Genomic DNA, 16,185 nt, shown 5'->3' with positions numbered 1-16,185 from the left:
ACTTCAAGCCATTGTAAGCCACTTGAAGCCATGACAGCAAACAAAAGTTAATTATTCTCAAATCAAAATTGCATCACTTTCTCCATAAAAATTACTTGACTTTTATTTTAGAGTATTTTACAAAAGAGAAAAGGCTCATAAGCCTTGGGGCTTTCTGATCTATCCGTGTATTTGACCTTTCAACTCTTTTGCTCTACAGAATATATGTAATGATGTGAAATTTATGTTGCCTGCTCTTTTATAGTGTCATTGTGAATGACATGTTTTTATTCATTTGTGGAATGTGGCATTACTGGCTGGCCAGCATTTACTGTCTGTCCCTGGTTGCCATTGAGAAGATGGTGGTGAGCTGCCTTCTTGAACCACTGCAGTCCACCTGCTGTCGGTTGACACAAAATGTCATGAAGCAGGGAATTAGACGATGAAGGCCACTAAGCCATGAAAGAAACGGATTTGGGAAACAAATAAAGTTGTACCTTTGTTGTAAGAACTCCTTGATCTATTCCAAACATTCTACAAATGAAACCACTTTAAATTAAATTAATATGGAGTTAGAGGGGGAAGTAATGCACTCAAGCGCCCATGGTGCCCATCTATCTGTAAAGGCATTAAGGGTGACTGTGATAGTAGGAACTGCAGATGCTAGAGAATCTCAGATTACAAGGCAAAGAGCTGGATGAACACAGCAGGCCAAGCAGCATCAGAGGATCAGGAAGGCTGACACTTCAGCCCCAGACCCGAAACGTCAGCTTTCCTGCTCCTCTGATGCTGCTTGGCCTGCTGTGTTCATCCAGCTCTACACCTTGTTATCAAGAATGACGGTGGGCTGTCTTTTTTGCTTCAGTATGTGCAAGGGTAACTGCCACCTGTCTGAGCTAGTAGCCCTAATGCCTTTGAAGGTTATGGCTTCAAGCTAGATTCCAGAAGTTGAGAATGTAATCTAGCTTGGTACTCGATCAGTACTGAAAGAATTTGCATTGTCAGTTATTAGAATCTGGTAAAATTTTTAAGTGGCATGGTGCTGCTCTGGCCAATGTTCCCCTCTCCGCCAACACCACCAAAAACTATTTAATTAATGATTGTTATGGGATCTTGCCATGCTATATTTTCTTCAATAACAATAATCATTGCATTTGAAAGTACATTTTTATCCTTTGTGATGTACTTTGAGAGGTTTGCTGAATGAGATGAACACTGGATAAATGTAAACCTTTTGTAAAATTCCCACCCACCTCTTTTGTAGAAGTAACTGAGGGCACATTAGGTTTCAGTCATGATGATAAGAACATAAGAAATATAGATGGACATAGTAAAGCACTTCTTATACAAAATTCCATCATAAACAATTATAGGGAAGGGAACAAGTCCAATTTTTTCTGCCACCCATTGCTTGTATCCTTGAACTGCACCAGTGAAACCTTGTTTTAGATGCACACATATGCATCTTGGCAGCTCAGTTTGAGTGAGGTTTGAGAAGATTTGTAGCTCAAGTTGAGTTTCTGGATGTGAGTTTGCTCGCTGAGCTGGAAGGTTAGTTTTCAGATGTTTTGTCACTATTCTAGGTAACATCATCAGTGAGCCTCCGACGAAGCGCTGGTGTGATGTCCCGCTTTCTATTTATCTGTTTAGGCTTCCTTGGGTTGGTGATGTCATTTCCTGTTCTTTTTTTCAGAGGATGGTAGATTGATTTGGAGCCAATGTGTTTGTTGATCGAGTTCTGGTTGGAATGCCATGTTTCTAGGAATTCTCATGCGTGTCTCTGTTTGGCTTGTCCCAATCAAAGTGGTGTCCTTCCTCATCTGTATGTAAGGATACTAGTCATAGTGGGTCATGTCGTTTTGTGGCTAGTTGATGTTCATGTATCCTGGTGGCTAGCTTTCTGCCTCTTTGTCCAATGTAGTGTTTGTCACAGTTCTTGCAAGGTATTCTATAGATGACAACTGCAGATGATAACTGTGGTAAAGACTATATTGGACAAAGAGGCAGAAAGCTAGCCACCAGGATACATGACATCAACTAGCCACAAAACGACATGACCCACTATGACTAGTATCCTTACATACAGATGAGGAAGGACACCACTTTGATTGGGACAACACATCCATCCTAGGACAAGCCAAACAGAGACACGCATGAGAATTCCTAGAAGCATGGCATTCCAACCGGAACTCCATCAACAAACACATTGATTTGGAGCCAATCTACCATCCTCTGAGAAAAAGAACAGGAAATGACATCACCAATGCAGGAAATGACATCACCAACCCAAGGAAACCTAAACAGATAAATAGAAAGCGGGACATCACACACCAGCGTTTCATCGGAGGCTCACTGATGATGTTACCTAGAATGGTGACGAAACGTCTGAAAACTAACCTTCCAGTCCAGCGAGCCAACTCGCATCCAGCTCAGTTTGACCTAGGACTGAATGCTGGCAGTCAGTGGATAAAAACGAATTACATGTTTCATACAAAGCTAATTTTGTTTTCATCTCGAATTTACCTGCAGTCTACAAGCAGTGTTTTAACAAGGTCTCTGCAGAAGAGGAGTTAGGCTTAATTGAAAAAGTAGTTGAAGCTGGTTCATTTGTAACTGCGTCAGCTAGGCTTTGTGGTAGGAATATATAAACACCACTAGTCATTATTTAGCATTGTATGTGACTCTCAATAGAGAGTTGAAGTTGATTTAATTTAGAGTTCAGTTTCCTGATCTATCTAGGTAGCAACAAGAGGTTCTGCACAATCAGTATGAGGAGCTAGGTGCTAAGTACAAAGCAGAACCTCAAAGGCAATAATCCCTAGATTTTCTGAAGAAGGATCTAGGCCCAAAATGTCAGCCTTCCTCTGCTGCTTGGCCTGCTGTGTTCATCCAGCTCTACACCTTGTCATCCCTTAATCCCTAGATTATTATGGAGCATGGTGCAAATTGGTCATATTAGGCTGGAGAGATGAATGTGTGGCTCTAAGATTGTGGAGCAATGAGTTCCAGTTTATGGAAGTCTGACACCAATTCTGGGGAAGTGGGATCTGTGCTGATGGGACAGTGTTAATTTGAACTGTACTAAGGCTAATTTTCTTGCAAGCTGCATAACTGGAAGTAAAAGAAAAATGATTTTAAACTGAACAGTGGAGACAAGATCAAATTTGGAAAGATTGCAAATCAGTGGAAATGAGGCTCAAGAAAAATGAATTTATACAGGCAGTGATAAGCAGACTTTGACAAGGAAGAAGACAGTACAATTCTAAGAGCAAACTAATAGATAAGACAAAAATTTACAAAAGGATGAATCGATCTGAATATGCATAGCATCTGATGAAGAGCCACTGATCTTGAAATTTTAACTGTCAGCATCTGTAGGGTGAAAACATACTGGAGTTTCTCCAGCGATTTGTCTTTGACTTTGATTACCTTGTTATAATATTTCTCTGCTGAAGTTATTGACTGTTTCGTAAATTAAGTCTTTTGTTTAAGATGCAAAACCAATGTGTAGATTTTAATTACTGGTGAATTCTGGGATCGGTGATTCAAAAATATCTGATTACCAATCATTGAAGTAACTATTGAGGGTCTTTGAAGGGTTAATTTAACTGTGTATTAAGTACCATAGCAGAAGTCTGATATGGTTCAGCTGTCTCAGTATCATAACATATTGAAGATGCCTCTTATTATTAATAGTGATCATAATATGATGAAAAAACATTCAGTTTGGGGGAGAGGAATGGGTCTGAAGCTGTTTTTAAATAAGGGAAATTGAGGGCATGGAAGCAGAGTTGGCTAAAGTAAATAGACAAATTAGGTTTAAACAAATGTCAGTTGAGAAACAATGGCCAACATCTAAGTTGACAGATTTTTCATCTAAATAGGTACATTCCCTAAGTAAGAAATTTCCCAGGAATGGATCCATCATTCATAACTGGAAAGGTTAAAAATGGTATCTGTCTTAAAGAGAAAACAGATCATGTGAAAAGTCAGGTGGCAGGCTAGAAGATTAGATAAAATTTTAAAAACAGCCAAGTATATTCAAAAGTTAACAGAGAGGGACAAATGTAGAGAACAAGAGAAACCTAGCCTGAAACATTAGCCTTTAAAAGATACTTGGTTGAACACTTGAAATGTCATGACATTCAAGGTTATGGCCCAAGTGCTGGAAAGTAGAACTAGTATAGATTTAGAGTAGTTTTTTCTTTGGTGCAGACTTGATGGACAGTCGAACATTTTGTACAGTGTGGTTCTATCAAAATGAGAGATTATAGAGCTCCAAAATGCAGTGGGATCTGGGTGTTCTTGTGCATTCATCGCAAAAGGTTAGTATGCAGGGATAGCAAACATTTAGGAAAGTTGATAAAATTCTGTCTTTTACTTCAAGGGAAATTGAATGCAAGTGTAGGAGGGTTATGTTTCAGTTATACAAGACACTGGTGAGCATGGATTTGGAGTACTGAGTATAGCATTGCACACCTTACTGAAGGAAGAATTTAAATTCATTGACATAAATTCACAGCAGGTTTACCTGCTCACCTGAAATGGGCAATTTGCTTTGAGGAAGGATTAGACTAACTCGGCTTGTATAGCTGGAGTTTAGATGAGTAAGGTGACTTGACAGAATATGAAATGTTTCAAAAGAGTATTAACATACTTGATGTGCAGAAAATGTTTCATCTTATCGGAGAATCTAGAACTGGGGGCCACTTTAAGAATAAGAGGCTGCTCATTTTTTTTAAAAAAATGAAGTAAACTTCTTTCCCTTCAGAGCATTATAAAAAGTCTTTGGAACTCTCTTCCCTAAAAGCTGTTGGAAGCAAAGTCTTTGAATATTTTTAAGACAGAGGTGTATTCGTGGTAAGTTGTGGGGGTGGGGGGATGTAGTTATCGGTGCAGTGAGAGGGTGGATTTGGCATTTTGCTCGGATCAGCCATGATCTCATTAAATGGCAGAGCAGACTTGAGAAGGTGAATAGTCTGCTCAAGATCCGTGTTCCTATTATTTCCCACTGTTCTATTCCAGGGCTGTCAGCCTTAGTCCAACACTTGGCTTGTTTCAATAATGTTGGCATTTTAATTGACACTTGCTGTTACAAAATGGAACGGTAACAATTAAACTTCATTCACAGTATAAGAATGGGTGACATTAGTGACAAACCTCACCTTTCATTGAATTTGAGAACTTGCCTTTTTTTAGGGGATGAACTCCTAAAACTGAATATTAAGTTCTTATTGTTTGACACTTGGATCTGTGGGCTCTAAGTTCTGCAATGTCTCAAACTTCAAAGCAGCAAGAAAATACCTAAATCAGCCCTGGCGTTTGGGTTCATATCATGTCCTTTGAAATTCCCTGTTGAAATGTAAAGTTGTAATGATCATCTGTTTACGCATGATGTTTCTGTTTCTGCCCTCAGCTCATCCCTATACCTTACTCATGTTTGCAACCATTATCTCTCCAGGATTCTCATTGCACCTCGCCAATCTTTGTCATTTTTCAGTCCTAAACTTGTGGCTTTTGTCTAGCAATATTTTAGACTGTAATCTGCTACTCTTGAAGGCTACAGCACGAACTGGGTATGGTTACATTGATCTTCCAGCAATTCACTCTCATGCTTCCTGTTAGTGAATTTAAGGCATTCCGTCTCAACAGGCACTGTTTGCTTTATAAACCAAATTATGTCATTATCTGATGCAATGCAGTGCACTGCACTTCACTTCACATCATTGAATGGTGATCAGAGGCAACTCTCACTGATTTTTCTTTCCCTTCTGCCTTCCAAAGGGAAATCCTGGCCCAGCTGAGGTCTGCTAATTTGATACAGACTTGGAATTAAGTCCAAGACCTCTGTCTGTAAGCCTTAATCAAACTGAGATAGTAGAAAGTCAGAAAATCATTACAGGTGTGACATTGTAATTTGTGCATCATCATCTGAACTTGGTGTAGAGCAATGTTAGTTAGGCTTTGCAATCACAAAAGCAAATTTCCTTTTACTGATTAATTCATCCATTCTGATATTAGTGCAGTAGAAATGGATTCCACACTACATAACCAAGAGAATCTGCTTCAATTGGCTTGTATAAACTATATTATTTGAATTGAACTGTTAGGAGATGCATCCTTTTAAAAGGGAATGTGTTGATGGCCTACAGATCTGTAAAAGAGAGGAGCATTTCTTGCTGACCAACACACTTTTTCTCTCTGATTGCAGCTGGCTATGGGGAAAATGATGGAGCAGGGACCTGTTCTAATAATCACCTTCCAGGCTCAGCTTGTCATGGTCATCAAGAACCACAATGGAGACGTGGTGGAGGGCGACCCGGTATGTAAATTCAAGCCCCTGAAATGACACAAATGTTGAGTATAACAAAAATGTCTCAATAGAGCTTTTAAAGAACAGTAGTAGTGAACTGGTTTGGTTGAAGTGAAGCAATTTCAATTTTAGTTTGAAAAAAGCAACTGATTCAATGAAATGTTAGCGTTTGCTTTCAGTGAAAATTAAAGTACTGGGGCTGTTTAAAAATTAAATTCTTTAGAACTAAAAGTTGTGGAATACATTGTCAGAAAAGTACATTTAAATTGAAACCTTGAAACAATTTGATCTTGTTTCTGCAGAGACGGGGGATTGAGGGTTGCAGGGAGAAGCCAGGGTGGTGAAGTTGAATTTTTTTTTTGTGATTTGGCATTGTTGATATTGAAAATTCTCCTTTTCTGTTATGAGATGGTTTAGATTATAAACCGCACACTGATAGTGAGGATTGTATTAGTTAACTGAGATTCTCATCCCTTCCTTCAACTTACACTAAGCCAACTTAGTTGCTGTCACTCACTTTGTAGGTTTGAACATGGAGAGTGGCTGTGTAACTGAAATTCAGGGAGAATATCCTGATGTTAATACAAGGAGAGGAAATACACATGATCTTTCTTTAACTCTAGAAGACCCATCAGAATCTGAAACATCACATCGCCGCCTCCATACTACCGCCACCAACCTGTGATGTCATTAGAAATTTTGCTGGAGGGTGGTTCAGTGGTTAGCACTGCTGCCACACAACACCAGGGGCTCTGGTTCACTTCTACCCTCAGGTGACTGTCTGTGTGGGGTTTGCACATTCTTTCTGTGCCAGTGTGTATTTCCTCTGGGTGCTCCAGTTTCCTCCCACAATCCGAAGATGTGCAGCTCAGCTGAATTGGCCATGTTAAATTGCCCATGGTATCCAGAGTTGTGTAGGCTAGGTGGGTTAAGCGTGGGGATTGCAGGGTTATTGGGGCAGGGTAGAATGCCATTTAGCCAACAGTCTGTGCTACCTCCTGTGCAACCATTCAGTCAATCACAATCTCACTTGTGTTGCCTCATAATTTGCCTTGATTTGGCTTCCCATTAATTAATATAAAATGAAGAACTGTGGACTCTGGAAATCTGAAAGAAAAATAGAATTTGCTGAAGGAACTCAGCAGGTGTGGCAGTATTTGTGGACAGAAAGGCAGAGTTACCATTTTGGGTTCAGGCCAGTCCAGGCTCTCCAATTTCCCCGTATGTCTGAACACCCAGAAACTGTTGAACTTCCTGTATCTTTTGACATTGACATTCTGGCTCCGTAGTTAGCACTGCTTCCTCACAGCGCTAGGAACCCGGTTTTCATTCCACCCTTGGGCTGTGTGGAGTTTGCACGTTCTCCCCGTGTTTGTGTGGGTTTCCTCTGGGTGCTCCGATTTCCTCCCACAGATGTGCAGGCTAGGTGGATTGGCCATGCTAAATTGCCCGTAGTGTTCAGGGATGTCTAGATTAGGTAGGTTATGGGGGATGGGTCTGGGTGGGATGCTCTGAGGGTTGATGTAGACTTGTTGGGCCAAAGAGCCTGTTTCCACACTGTAGGCAATCTAGATCTAAAGTGTCACACAGAATGTGCCCGTTAGTTTGTTTTGTGAGCTGCCCAAGGACAAAAACAGACTTGTAAGGTCACTGCTGTATTAGTCAACACCAACTGATCTACCAATAAGATTTGTAGTCTGCTGAATCAATTTAACAAATTAAATTATTTTAACTTGGTTTCATTCAATCCACCCTAGAAACAGAAGAGACAGACACGAACTTTTTTAAATGCAGTTTTCAGTAATAGATGCCTTAGCATTACACAGGAAATATACATGTATAGTCCTCACAGCTTAAAGCATTTAAGCAGGTGATTGTTTATATCCACATAAAATAATGAAAGGCTTAATATAAATATCAAAGTTAAAGTTACCAGCTATAATATCATAGATTATTACCATTTATTTTGGGTATAAACAGCTATGTTTTCTCACTAAATAAAAATCAAAAGAACTGCGGATGCTGTAAATCAGGAACAAAAACAAAGTTGCTGGAAAAGCTCGGCAGGTCTGGCAGCATCTGTGAAGGAGAAAACAGCGGTAACGTTTCGGACCCAAAACATTAACTCTTGTTTTCTCCTTCACAGATGCTGCCAAACCTGCTGAGCTTTTCCAGCAACTTTGTTTGTGTTCAGGCTTTCTCACTAGTTTGCGCATAAAATGCACCGAATTCAAGAATAATCAAGAAAATAACATCTCATTCATCATTAATTGCATTGTGTGCTTGCATCCTTCTAATTCCCTCTAAATAGTATTGGGGGGTTTTCAGTTGGTGTTTGTGGTGGGAGCTTGCATTTTATGCTGATTACTTCTGAAATAGAGCTGCAGCTCGTTGCAACTTTAAACAAATGAGCAGAATATTGCTACGCAGCATAAATGTTGTGGTGTTAACATACTAGAATAGCGCTAACCACATAATAGCCCAATTATAGCTGTGTAATGTACTTATGGGATCAAAGAATTGGGATTTACATATGCCAACATTATTTTGTTAAAGTTCCAGGTTTCTGGTCACGGGGCATGCGGCAATCTTTCAGTCGGCTGTTGTGTTTCTTGGTGGTTGTTCTAGATACTGTAATTTTAATCTCTAATCTGTGCACTCACACTCTAGCCACTGGGTGTGGTGCACCCAACACATGCTCCAGATTGCTGACTTCCATGAAAGGGAAATGAGTTGATCACTGCAAGTCAGATCTCTGGCACATCATATGGACTGCTAATTAGTTTTAAAGTCTTAAGTGAACCTGAAAAACACTAAAATTGAAAGCGCTAGCACTGTGATAGCATCTGTCGAATTTAAAAAAGTGAAATAAATTTTACATAAATGTATCTATAATGTAAGTTGTAAATATGTGCATTTCCTACCATTTTTTCCCATTAGAAATTTAAATGGATAAGTTTTTCTCTGGAACTACATGTGTAAACATATCATGCTATAAATAAACTCTCTTTGCAAGTACCAATAGTAGGAATGGTGTCTTGCAATGTGGCAAGTTTGCTTGAAATGTCATTATGAAATTTGTAGGGATTTGACACAATATTAAAAATAGGACAGAATATATTTAAAATGTATTAGGTATTTATGTAAACATTGTGCAATATATACTTTAAAATAGTGACTCAATTTTATTGTTGTTCTCAACTCAGTTAATCCATCCCCTGATCCTATTTTATCAGGAGATTTTCCATTCTCAACACCATGGAGATTGATTATTACTTTTTATGGTACTTAGTATGGTGATACTTTCTACTGCAAAAAAGGCTTTACATTTTAATACCTCATTTTCTTTCAATCGTTTATCAACTCCTACGTGCATGGAAATAATTTATTGACGTTATACTCAGTTTAATAAAGATAAAAATGTGCAACTTTATTTAAAATTGATACGTTTTCACAATAACAACTACTTTATAAATGTCAACGTAGAGGAAAGAGTAAAAATAATGTATTTTTACTTTTGTGTTTGCATTTGTGTTATTTATATGTGGGGATGTTTAATCTGAGTGGATTTTCCCCTTGTGTTAATCCTGGCGGTTCAGGACACCGGACATACAGTATAGAAATGGGTCATGGGGCAGAGTCAGTCCATGCTCCACCAGAACATCCTTCGGCTTTCATTGCGTAAATCTATCATTGTGGTCCTCTATTTTCTCCTCCTTTAAATGCTGGTCTCACTTGTCCATAAAAGTACCTGTATTTTTCACTTTAACCTCTCCATGATAGCAAGCCCCATGTTCTCACCATCCTTTGGGCAAAGAAGGATTTTTTTTAGTTTCTCTTTGGTGAGGGTTATGTTGATGGCCTCTAACTTATGTTTCTACTTGTGTGGAAGAGCATTCTTACTTATTTATTTGACCAAAACTTTTCATAACTTTCAAGGCTGTGCTGGATCTCTATTGGGTCACCCCTCAGCCCTTCTGTTCCCCCTAGAGAAAAGATACCCAACCTATTAATACTCTTCTGATGTATAAACAGTGCATTTTCTAGAATTATGCCTGTAAATGTCCACTGCACCACCTTCATTTCCTGTATATCCTTCATATAATATTGCAACAAGACTGCACACAGTATTCTTACATGTAGTTTAATGAAGGCTTGATGTAGGTTTTTTTTGTGATTAGATTCCCTACAGTGTGGAAACAGGCCCTCCGGCCCCAACAGGTCCACAGTGCCCCTTGGAGCATCCCACCCAGACCCATCCCCCTATAACCCACACACCCCTGAACACTACGGGCAATTTAGCACGAGCAATCCACCTACTCTGCACGTCTTTGGACTGTGGGAGGAAACCGGAGGACCTGGAGAAAACCCAAACAGACATGGGGAGAATGTGCAAACTCCGCACAGACAGTTGCCCAAGGCTTGAATCGAACTGGGGTCCCTGGTGCTGTGAGGCTGCAGTGCTAACCACTGAGCCACCGTGCCACCCCCAAACATCATTTAACATCATTTCCCTAATTTTGAGTTTCATACCTCTAGAAATTTTCTGATGCTTGTTTTGCATTTTCTTCTACCCAGGGGCTTCCAAACCTGGGGTGCAGAGTTTGATGACGGCATATTTGTACTTCGAGATCCCTTTGTTTCTCTGGCTCTGGCTAGACTTGTACCTTTCAAGTAATAAATGACCTCTCGATTTAATATACTATCTCAGGTGTACCCTCCAATTTGGTATGGTTTGCACATTTGAAAATTCTGTTTTTCATTCCAGTATCCCAATCATTAACGTAAATTGCGAATAGTATTACTCAGTACAAATCCTCGTGCGACACTAATTCACACTCTCTGCTGCTCTGAATAAATGCCAGTGCACCTACCATCTGTTTGTTTTGAAGCTAGCTAACATTCTATCCTCTGTGTATGTCTTGACTCTACATTCTGACCTTGCTTATCAGTATATGAGAACATTAATGCATTAAGAAACCCCCCATTGGAGGCCTTTTGAAAACCCAGATAAATCCTATCTGCTGCATTACCATTGTACGCTCACTCTTATTGTCTCCTCAGAAACTAAATAAGAATGGTCAAATAAAATCTTCTCCTTTGCAAACCATGTTAACAATTCATTGCTATAATAAGAAGATTTAGAGTAGGATGAACACAGGCCAAGCAGCTTCAGAGGAGCAGGAAAGCTGATGTTTTGGGTCGAGATCCTTCAGAAAGGGGGGAGGGGAAGGGGATTCTGAAATAGAGAGAGAGATGGGGAGGCAGATAGAAGGTGGATAAAGGAGAAGATAGGTGGAGAGGAGACGGACAGGTTAAAGAGGCGGGGTTGGAGCCAGTAAAGGTGAGTGTAGGTGGGGAGTTAGGGAGGGGATAGGTTGGTCCAGGGAGGACGGACAGATCAAGGAGGCGGGATGAGGTTAGTGGGTAGGAGATGGGGGTGGGGACTTGAGGTAGGAGGAATGGTTGGGGGAGGATCAGCTGGGCTGGTTTTGGGATGTGGTTGGCGGAGGGGAATTTTGAAGCTAGTGAAGTCCACATTGATACCTTTTTGGGCTGCAGGGTTCCCAAATGAAATATGAGTTGCTGTTCCCGCAGCCTTCGGGTGGCATCGTTGTGGCACTGCAGGACGTTCAGGATGGACATGTCTGCAGAATAGGAGGGGGAGTTGAAATAGTTTGCGACCGGGAGGTGTAGTTGTTTGTTGCAAACCGAGCGTAGGTATTATGCAAAGCGGTCCCCAAGCCTCCGCTTGATTTTCCCCGATGTGGAGGAGGCCACAACGGGAACAGCGGATACAGTATACCACATTAGCAGATGTGCAGGTGAACATCCGTTTGATGTGGAAGGTCTTCTTAGGGCCTGGGACGGAGCTGAGAGGAGAGGTGTAGCACTTCCTGCGGTTGCAGGGAAAAATGCTGGGTGTGGTGGGGCTGGAAGGGAGTGTGGTGCGGACGAGGGAGACGCGAAGAGAGTGGTCCCTCCGGACAGCAGATAAGGGTGGGGAGGGAAAATGTCTTTGGTGGGGTCAGGTCGGATTGCAGATGCCAGATGTGTTGGAGGATGATGCGTTGGATTCGGAGATTGGTGGGGTGGTTCGTGAGGGCAAGGGGGATTCTGTTTTGGTTGATGGTTTTCAGATATTTTTTATATTATCCTTTGGTAAAAATTATTTTTCCTCTGACGTTAAACTGACTGATCCATCTTTTTCTTAGTATCTGTTTGATACTCTTATTAAAGATAGGAATTACATGAGCAATGTGCCAGTCTTGCAATAGGTATTTAGTAATTTGTTAGAAAAATGAGTTGTAAGGCTGCTCCCACCTCTAGCCTCAATTCTGTTAAAGTGTGACTTCAATTCACATGAGTTGATAGTTTATTCTGTACATCCTTTTAACTGCTTAACGTTTTGCTAATTTCATCAATGTCAATCTAACAGTTGTGTTTCTAGTTGTAGATACCGAAGCAAAATAATTATTTAATATTCCTGCATTAGTTATTCTCTCATTACCTCTGTTAATATCCCTAAATGGTCCTGTGCCAATCTCAACTTCTTATTAATTGATGTGCCTGCTTTTGAAACAAAATCTTGGCCTTTCTAATTTTTTTCTACTTCTGTTAATCTGTTTATAGCGTCACTTATCATGTTCACCAGTTTCTTAATATACATCTTTTTCTCAACCCTCAGTTCTTCCTTTGACTTTATTTCTCCTGAAACCACAAGTGTTTGGTTGATACTTGCCTTTCATGTTCTTTGGCATCATTTTAAATGTTTCCCATTGTTACACAACATCATTTTTCGCCAGTATTATTGCCTGTTTTATTTTCCTTAGTTCCTTCTTTCATTATCTTAAAGCAAATGGGAAATATGATCACAGTTGCCTACCTAGTTCCCTATTTCCTTTACCAACCTACCATGATTCATTCCATATATCCAGACACAAAAGCTAAAGACACTGTTCTATCAGGAGTGAAACGTTTTTGAACGCAACAGGTGTTGCATTTTTGCCACATAATTAAAGTGGAGTTCTATATGAATTTCCTGTCATTTAATGCTTCAATGTTTAGTTGCTGTAGATAAGCACATTGAAGTCAGACTGTGACTAGTCAGAAGAAATAAATGACTTTGCTTTAAATAAAATGTTTTACATCTGAAGTAAGATACTGAAGAAAGGGTAAATTCTAAATTTTTAGCTTTTTTAACTGTTACATGTATTTCAGTATGGGATAAAAATGCTTCCTGTTACATGAACAATCTCATTTTGTAGTTGACATAGACTAATTATATATATTTAAGCAAACATCTTGCAATTATTTGCAATGACCAGAAAACAAAGTACTTGGATTTCTAAGTTCTTAACAGAAACAAGACCAGATAAATATTAATTTAGAGAGGAAGTGATAATACCTCGTGGTATTATCGCTAAACAGTTAATCCAGAGACCCAGGTAATGTGCTGTGTACCTGGGTTTGAATCCTGTCAAGGCAGATGGTGGAACTTGAATTCAATAAATACCTAGAATTAGGAGTCTAACGATAACCATGAAATCATTGTTGCCTGGTTCATTAATATACTTCAGGGAAGAAAACTGCCATCCTATCCTTTCTGGCCTAAATGTGACTCCATACTGCTGATAATGTGGTTAACTCTTAACTACTCTCTGGGCTGTTAGGGATGGGATGGGCAGTACATGCTGACCTGACCGGTGATGCCCACATCCTGTGAATGAATAAAAACAATCTCTAACTTGCCCAATATTTATGTAACATCACCTGTAGCCACCTCTCTAGCTTTAAAGAGAGAGAACTTCACCTCAGCATCAGTAGTTTGTTGTCCATTAAGTAGTTTATTGCTTATATTTTAGTTAAAATATAATTTGTTTCACTTAACATAAAAAATGCAGATGCATGCACACAATTCAGTGGGACCATTAGTCTGGCATTGTATGTGGAAAAGCACAGGCTTGTAGAATGTCATTATAAAATTTGATTTATATGCTTGCCGTAAGTAATGGCTTTGATGCTCATATCTGATTATTTGAAAGGTTTTGACAAGCTCTTAGAACTTGAGTTTGAATAAAGTAATTAGAAGAACATCATTATCCCAAATACCAGATGTTGACAATGTAGATTGGTGAAAAATTGAAACTGCTTTTCTTCTGTTGAATTAAGTTAAACAAATCAAGTCAGTAAACTCTGGAAATAGACTGCTGATCAGTTAGTAAATTTGGAAAGAGAAACTGAGTTTCTGAAGACCTTTTTTGAACTTGCAGTATTAGCCTGAAACATCTCTAATTCTGTGTCCACAATTTCTGGTTAACCTGTTGAGTATATCCAGCAATTCTTGTTTAATTTCTGCTTTCATACATACGCATTATTTTGTATCCAAATTAAGTTGAAAAAAATTCAGTGCTTCAAACCTCAAATACAGTTAAATGCACGTGTAATTAATTATAATTAGTTAGCCTCTAGGGAGTGCAGACCTGTATTAATTTAAATGTTTATTAAAATTTATAGATGTATTTAATAATGGGCTGCTTCAAAGCATTTTTTTCTGGAAACTTGTGATATTAGAGTAATTGGAAAGATGGGTAGGTTGATCTGATTTACATTGCAACACAGACTGTCTGTTCTAGGACTGCTGTGTCAACGTTTCATATGAAATTAACCTTCCCTTTAACATAGGCATTATTGATGGGCTCATTTTAAGGTCTTATACAAAGTTCTGTTTGTATTTCATTCAGGCAGCAGTAAATTAGCAAGTTGCATAAGAGCTTTAATGAAAATTGCTGGAATGTTTTTGCATTGAGCATCATGTACTTCTTTCTTTTTCCTCTTTCTTCCTTCTCCCAACCTTGCCCCCATTCTCTTTTGTCTGTCTCACAGGATAAAGTATTGAGGATGCTTTACGTGTGGGCTCTTTGTAGAGATCAAGATGAGCTTAACCCATATGCTGCATGGAGGCTCTTGGATATTTCTGCATCAAGCTCAGAACAGATCCTGTAAGGGAAAGGGCTTGTGGATCAGGATTCCTGCACTGTTCCATCACGAAATGCCTCTGAGTTTCTGCTGAAATGCAGCCACGCATTTTGTTAGTATGACATATTTCAGCCAGTAGAGCCTTAAGACTCGAAGTTGCTGCTGTGTCACATGAAGACTGAAAAGGCTTTGGTGCTCAGGTCCGTGGGTGTCAGTGGCAGTAAAGCATGCCTGCTGTCTTGTAAATAATTTATATTAAATAAAAAGTAAAACTCTTTTCTAATAGTATGATTATTGGTTCAGTATTTTCCCTTTAAAACTTATTTTCTTTTTCTACGTGTCCTGTCTCTCTCTCTTTTTACAGTATTTAATGCTAAATCCCCAACAGGATAATAATGTAAGTATCAGTTTGTTGCAGTGGAAATTGACTAGAAACAAAGTTATGGACTGACCAGTTGAGTCCCTGACCGTCAGTTCTGGAGCAGGTAAGTATGTTGGTGTAATTGGGAGCTTGATGATTGCAACCATAAGACATTGTTCCAGAACTTACTCATAGGAAGTGTCAGTTGCTCTCAGTTCAGTACTGAGCCTATTCACTGATTACTGCAATTCTTGTTATGATTGAAATGGATGATTTCTACAAGAAAAATTTTGCAGAATCCCAGTTTGGCAAACAAGTGGCAGGTAATAATAATCCAGAAAAGATCTGTCCAACTCCCCTGACTTTTGAAATTATCACTGCCAAGTCCCCAACCACCAAAATCCAAAGGGTCAGAAGCAGCTATGTACTGTGATGTAGCTCACCACCTGAATCTCTTCACTATCAGCATATCAAGAGTGGGATAAGATAACCTGGATATTTGCTGATGCCCAGCACCATTCAAGACAGCAGTTTTCTTCATGCATCCTGATTC

At 39.4% G+C, this 16,185-nt stretch overlaps 1 protein-coding gene across 2 annotated transcripts in view; it reads left to right on the top strand.

Moving 5' to 3' along the window:
* The window catches only part of timm44 (translocase of inner mitochondrial membrane 44 homolog (yeast)), a 68,314-nt gene extending 52,760 nt beyond the window's left edge, over nt 1–15,554 (top strand). For both annotated transcript variants that reach the window (XM_048559368.1, XM_048559370.2), the window contains exons 12-13: nt 6,191–6,301; nt 15,179–15,554. In XM_048559368.1, the coding sequence (XP_048415325.1) occupies nt 6,191–6,301; nt 15,179–15,298 (231 nt within the window). In that variant the 3' untranslated portion in view covers nt 15,299–15,554. The remainder of the gene's footprint in view (nt 1–6,190; nt 6,302–15,178) is intronic.
* Nucleotides 15,555–16,185: the final 631 nt, after the last annotated feature.

Source organism: Stegostoma tigrinum, chromosome 30, assembly GCF_030684315.1.
Source record: "Stegostoma tigrinum isolate sSteTig4 chromosome 30, sSteTig4.hap1, whole genome shotgun sequence".
In the NCBI taxonomy this organism is placed as follows: Eukaryota; Metazoa; Chordata; class Chondrichthyes; order Orectolobiformes; family Stegostomatidae; genus Stegostoma; species Stegostoma tigrinum.
The sequence above is the reverse complement of the archived record's forward strand: the minus strand, read 5'-3'. Positions and strand labels throughout refer to the sequence as shown.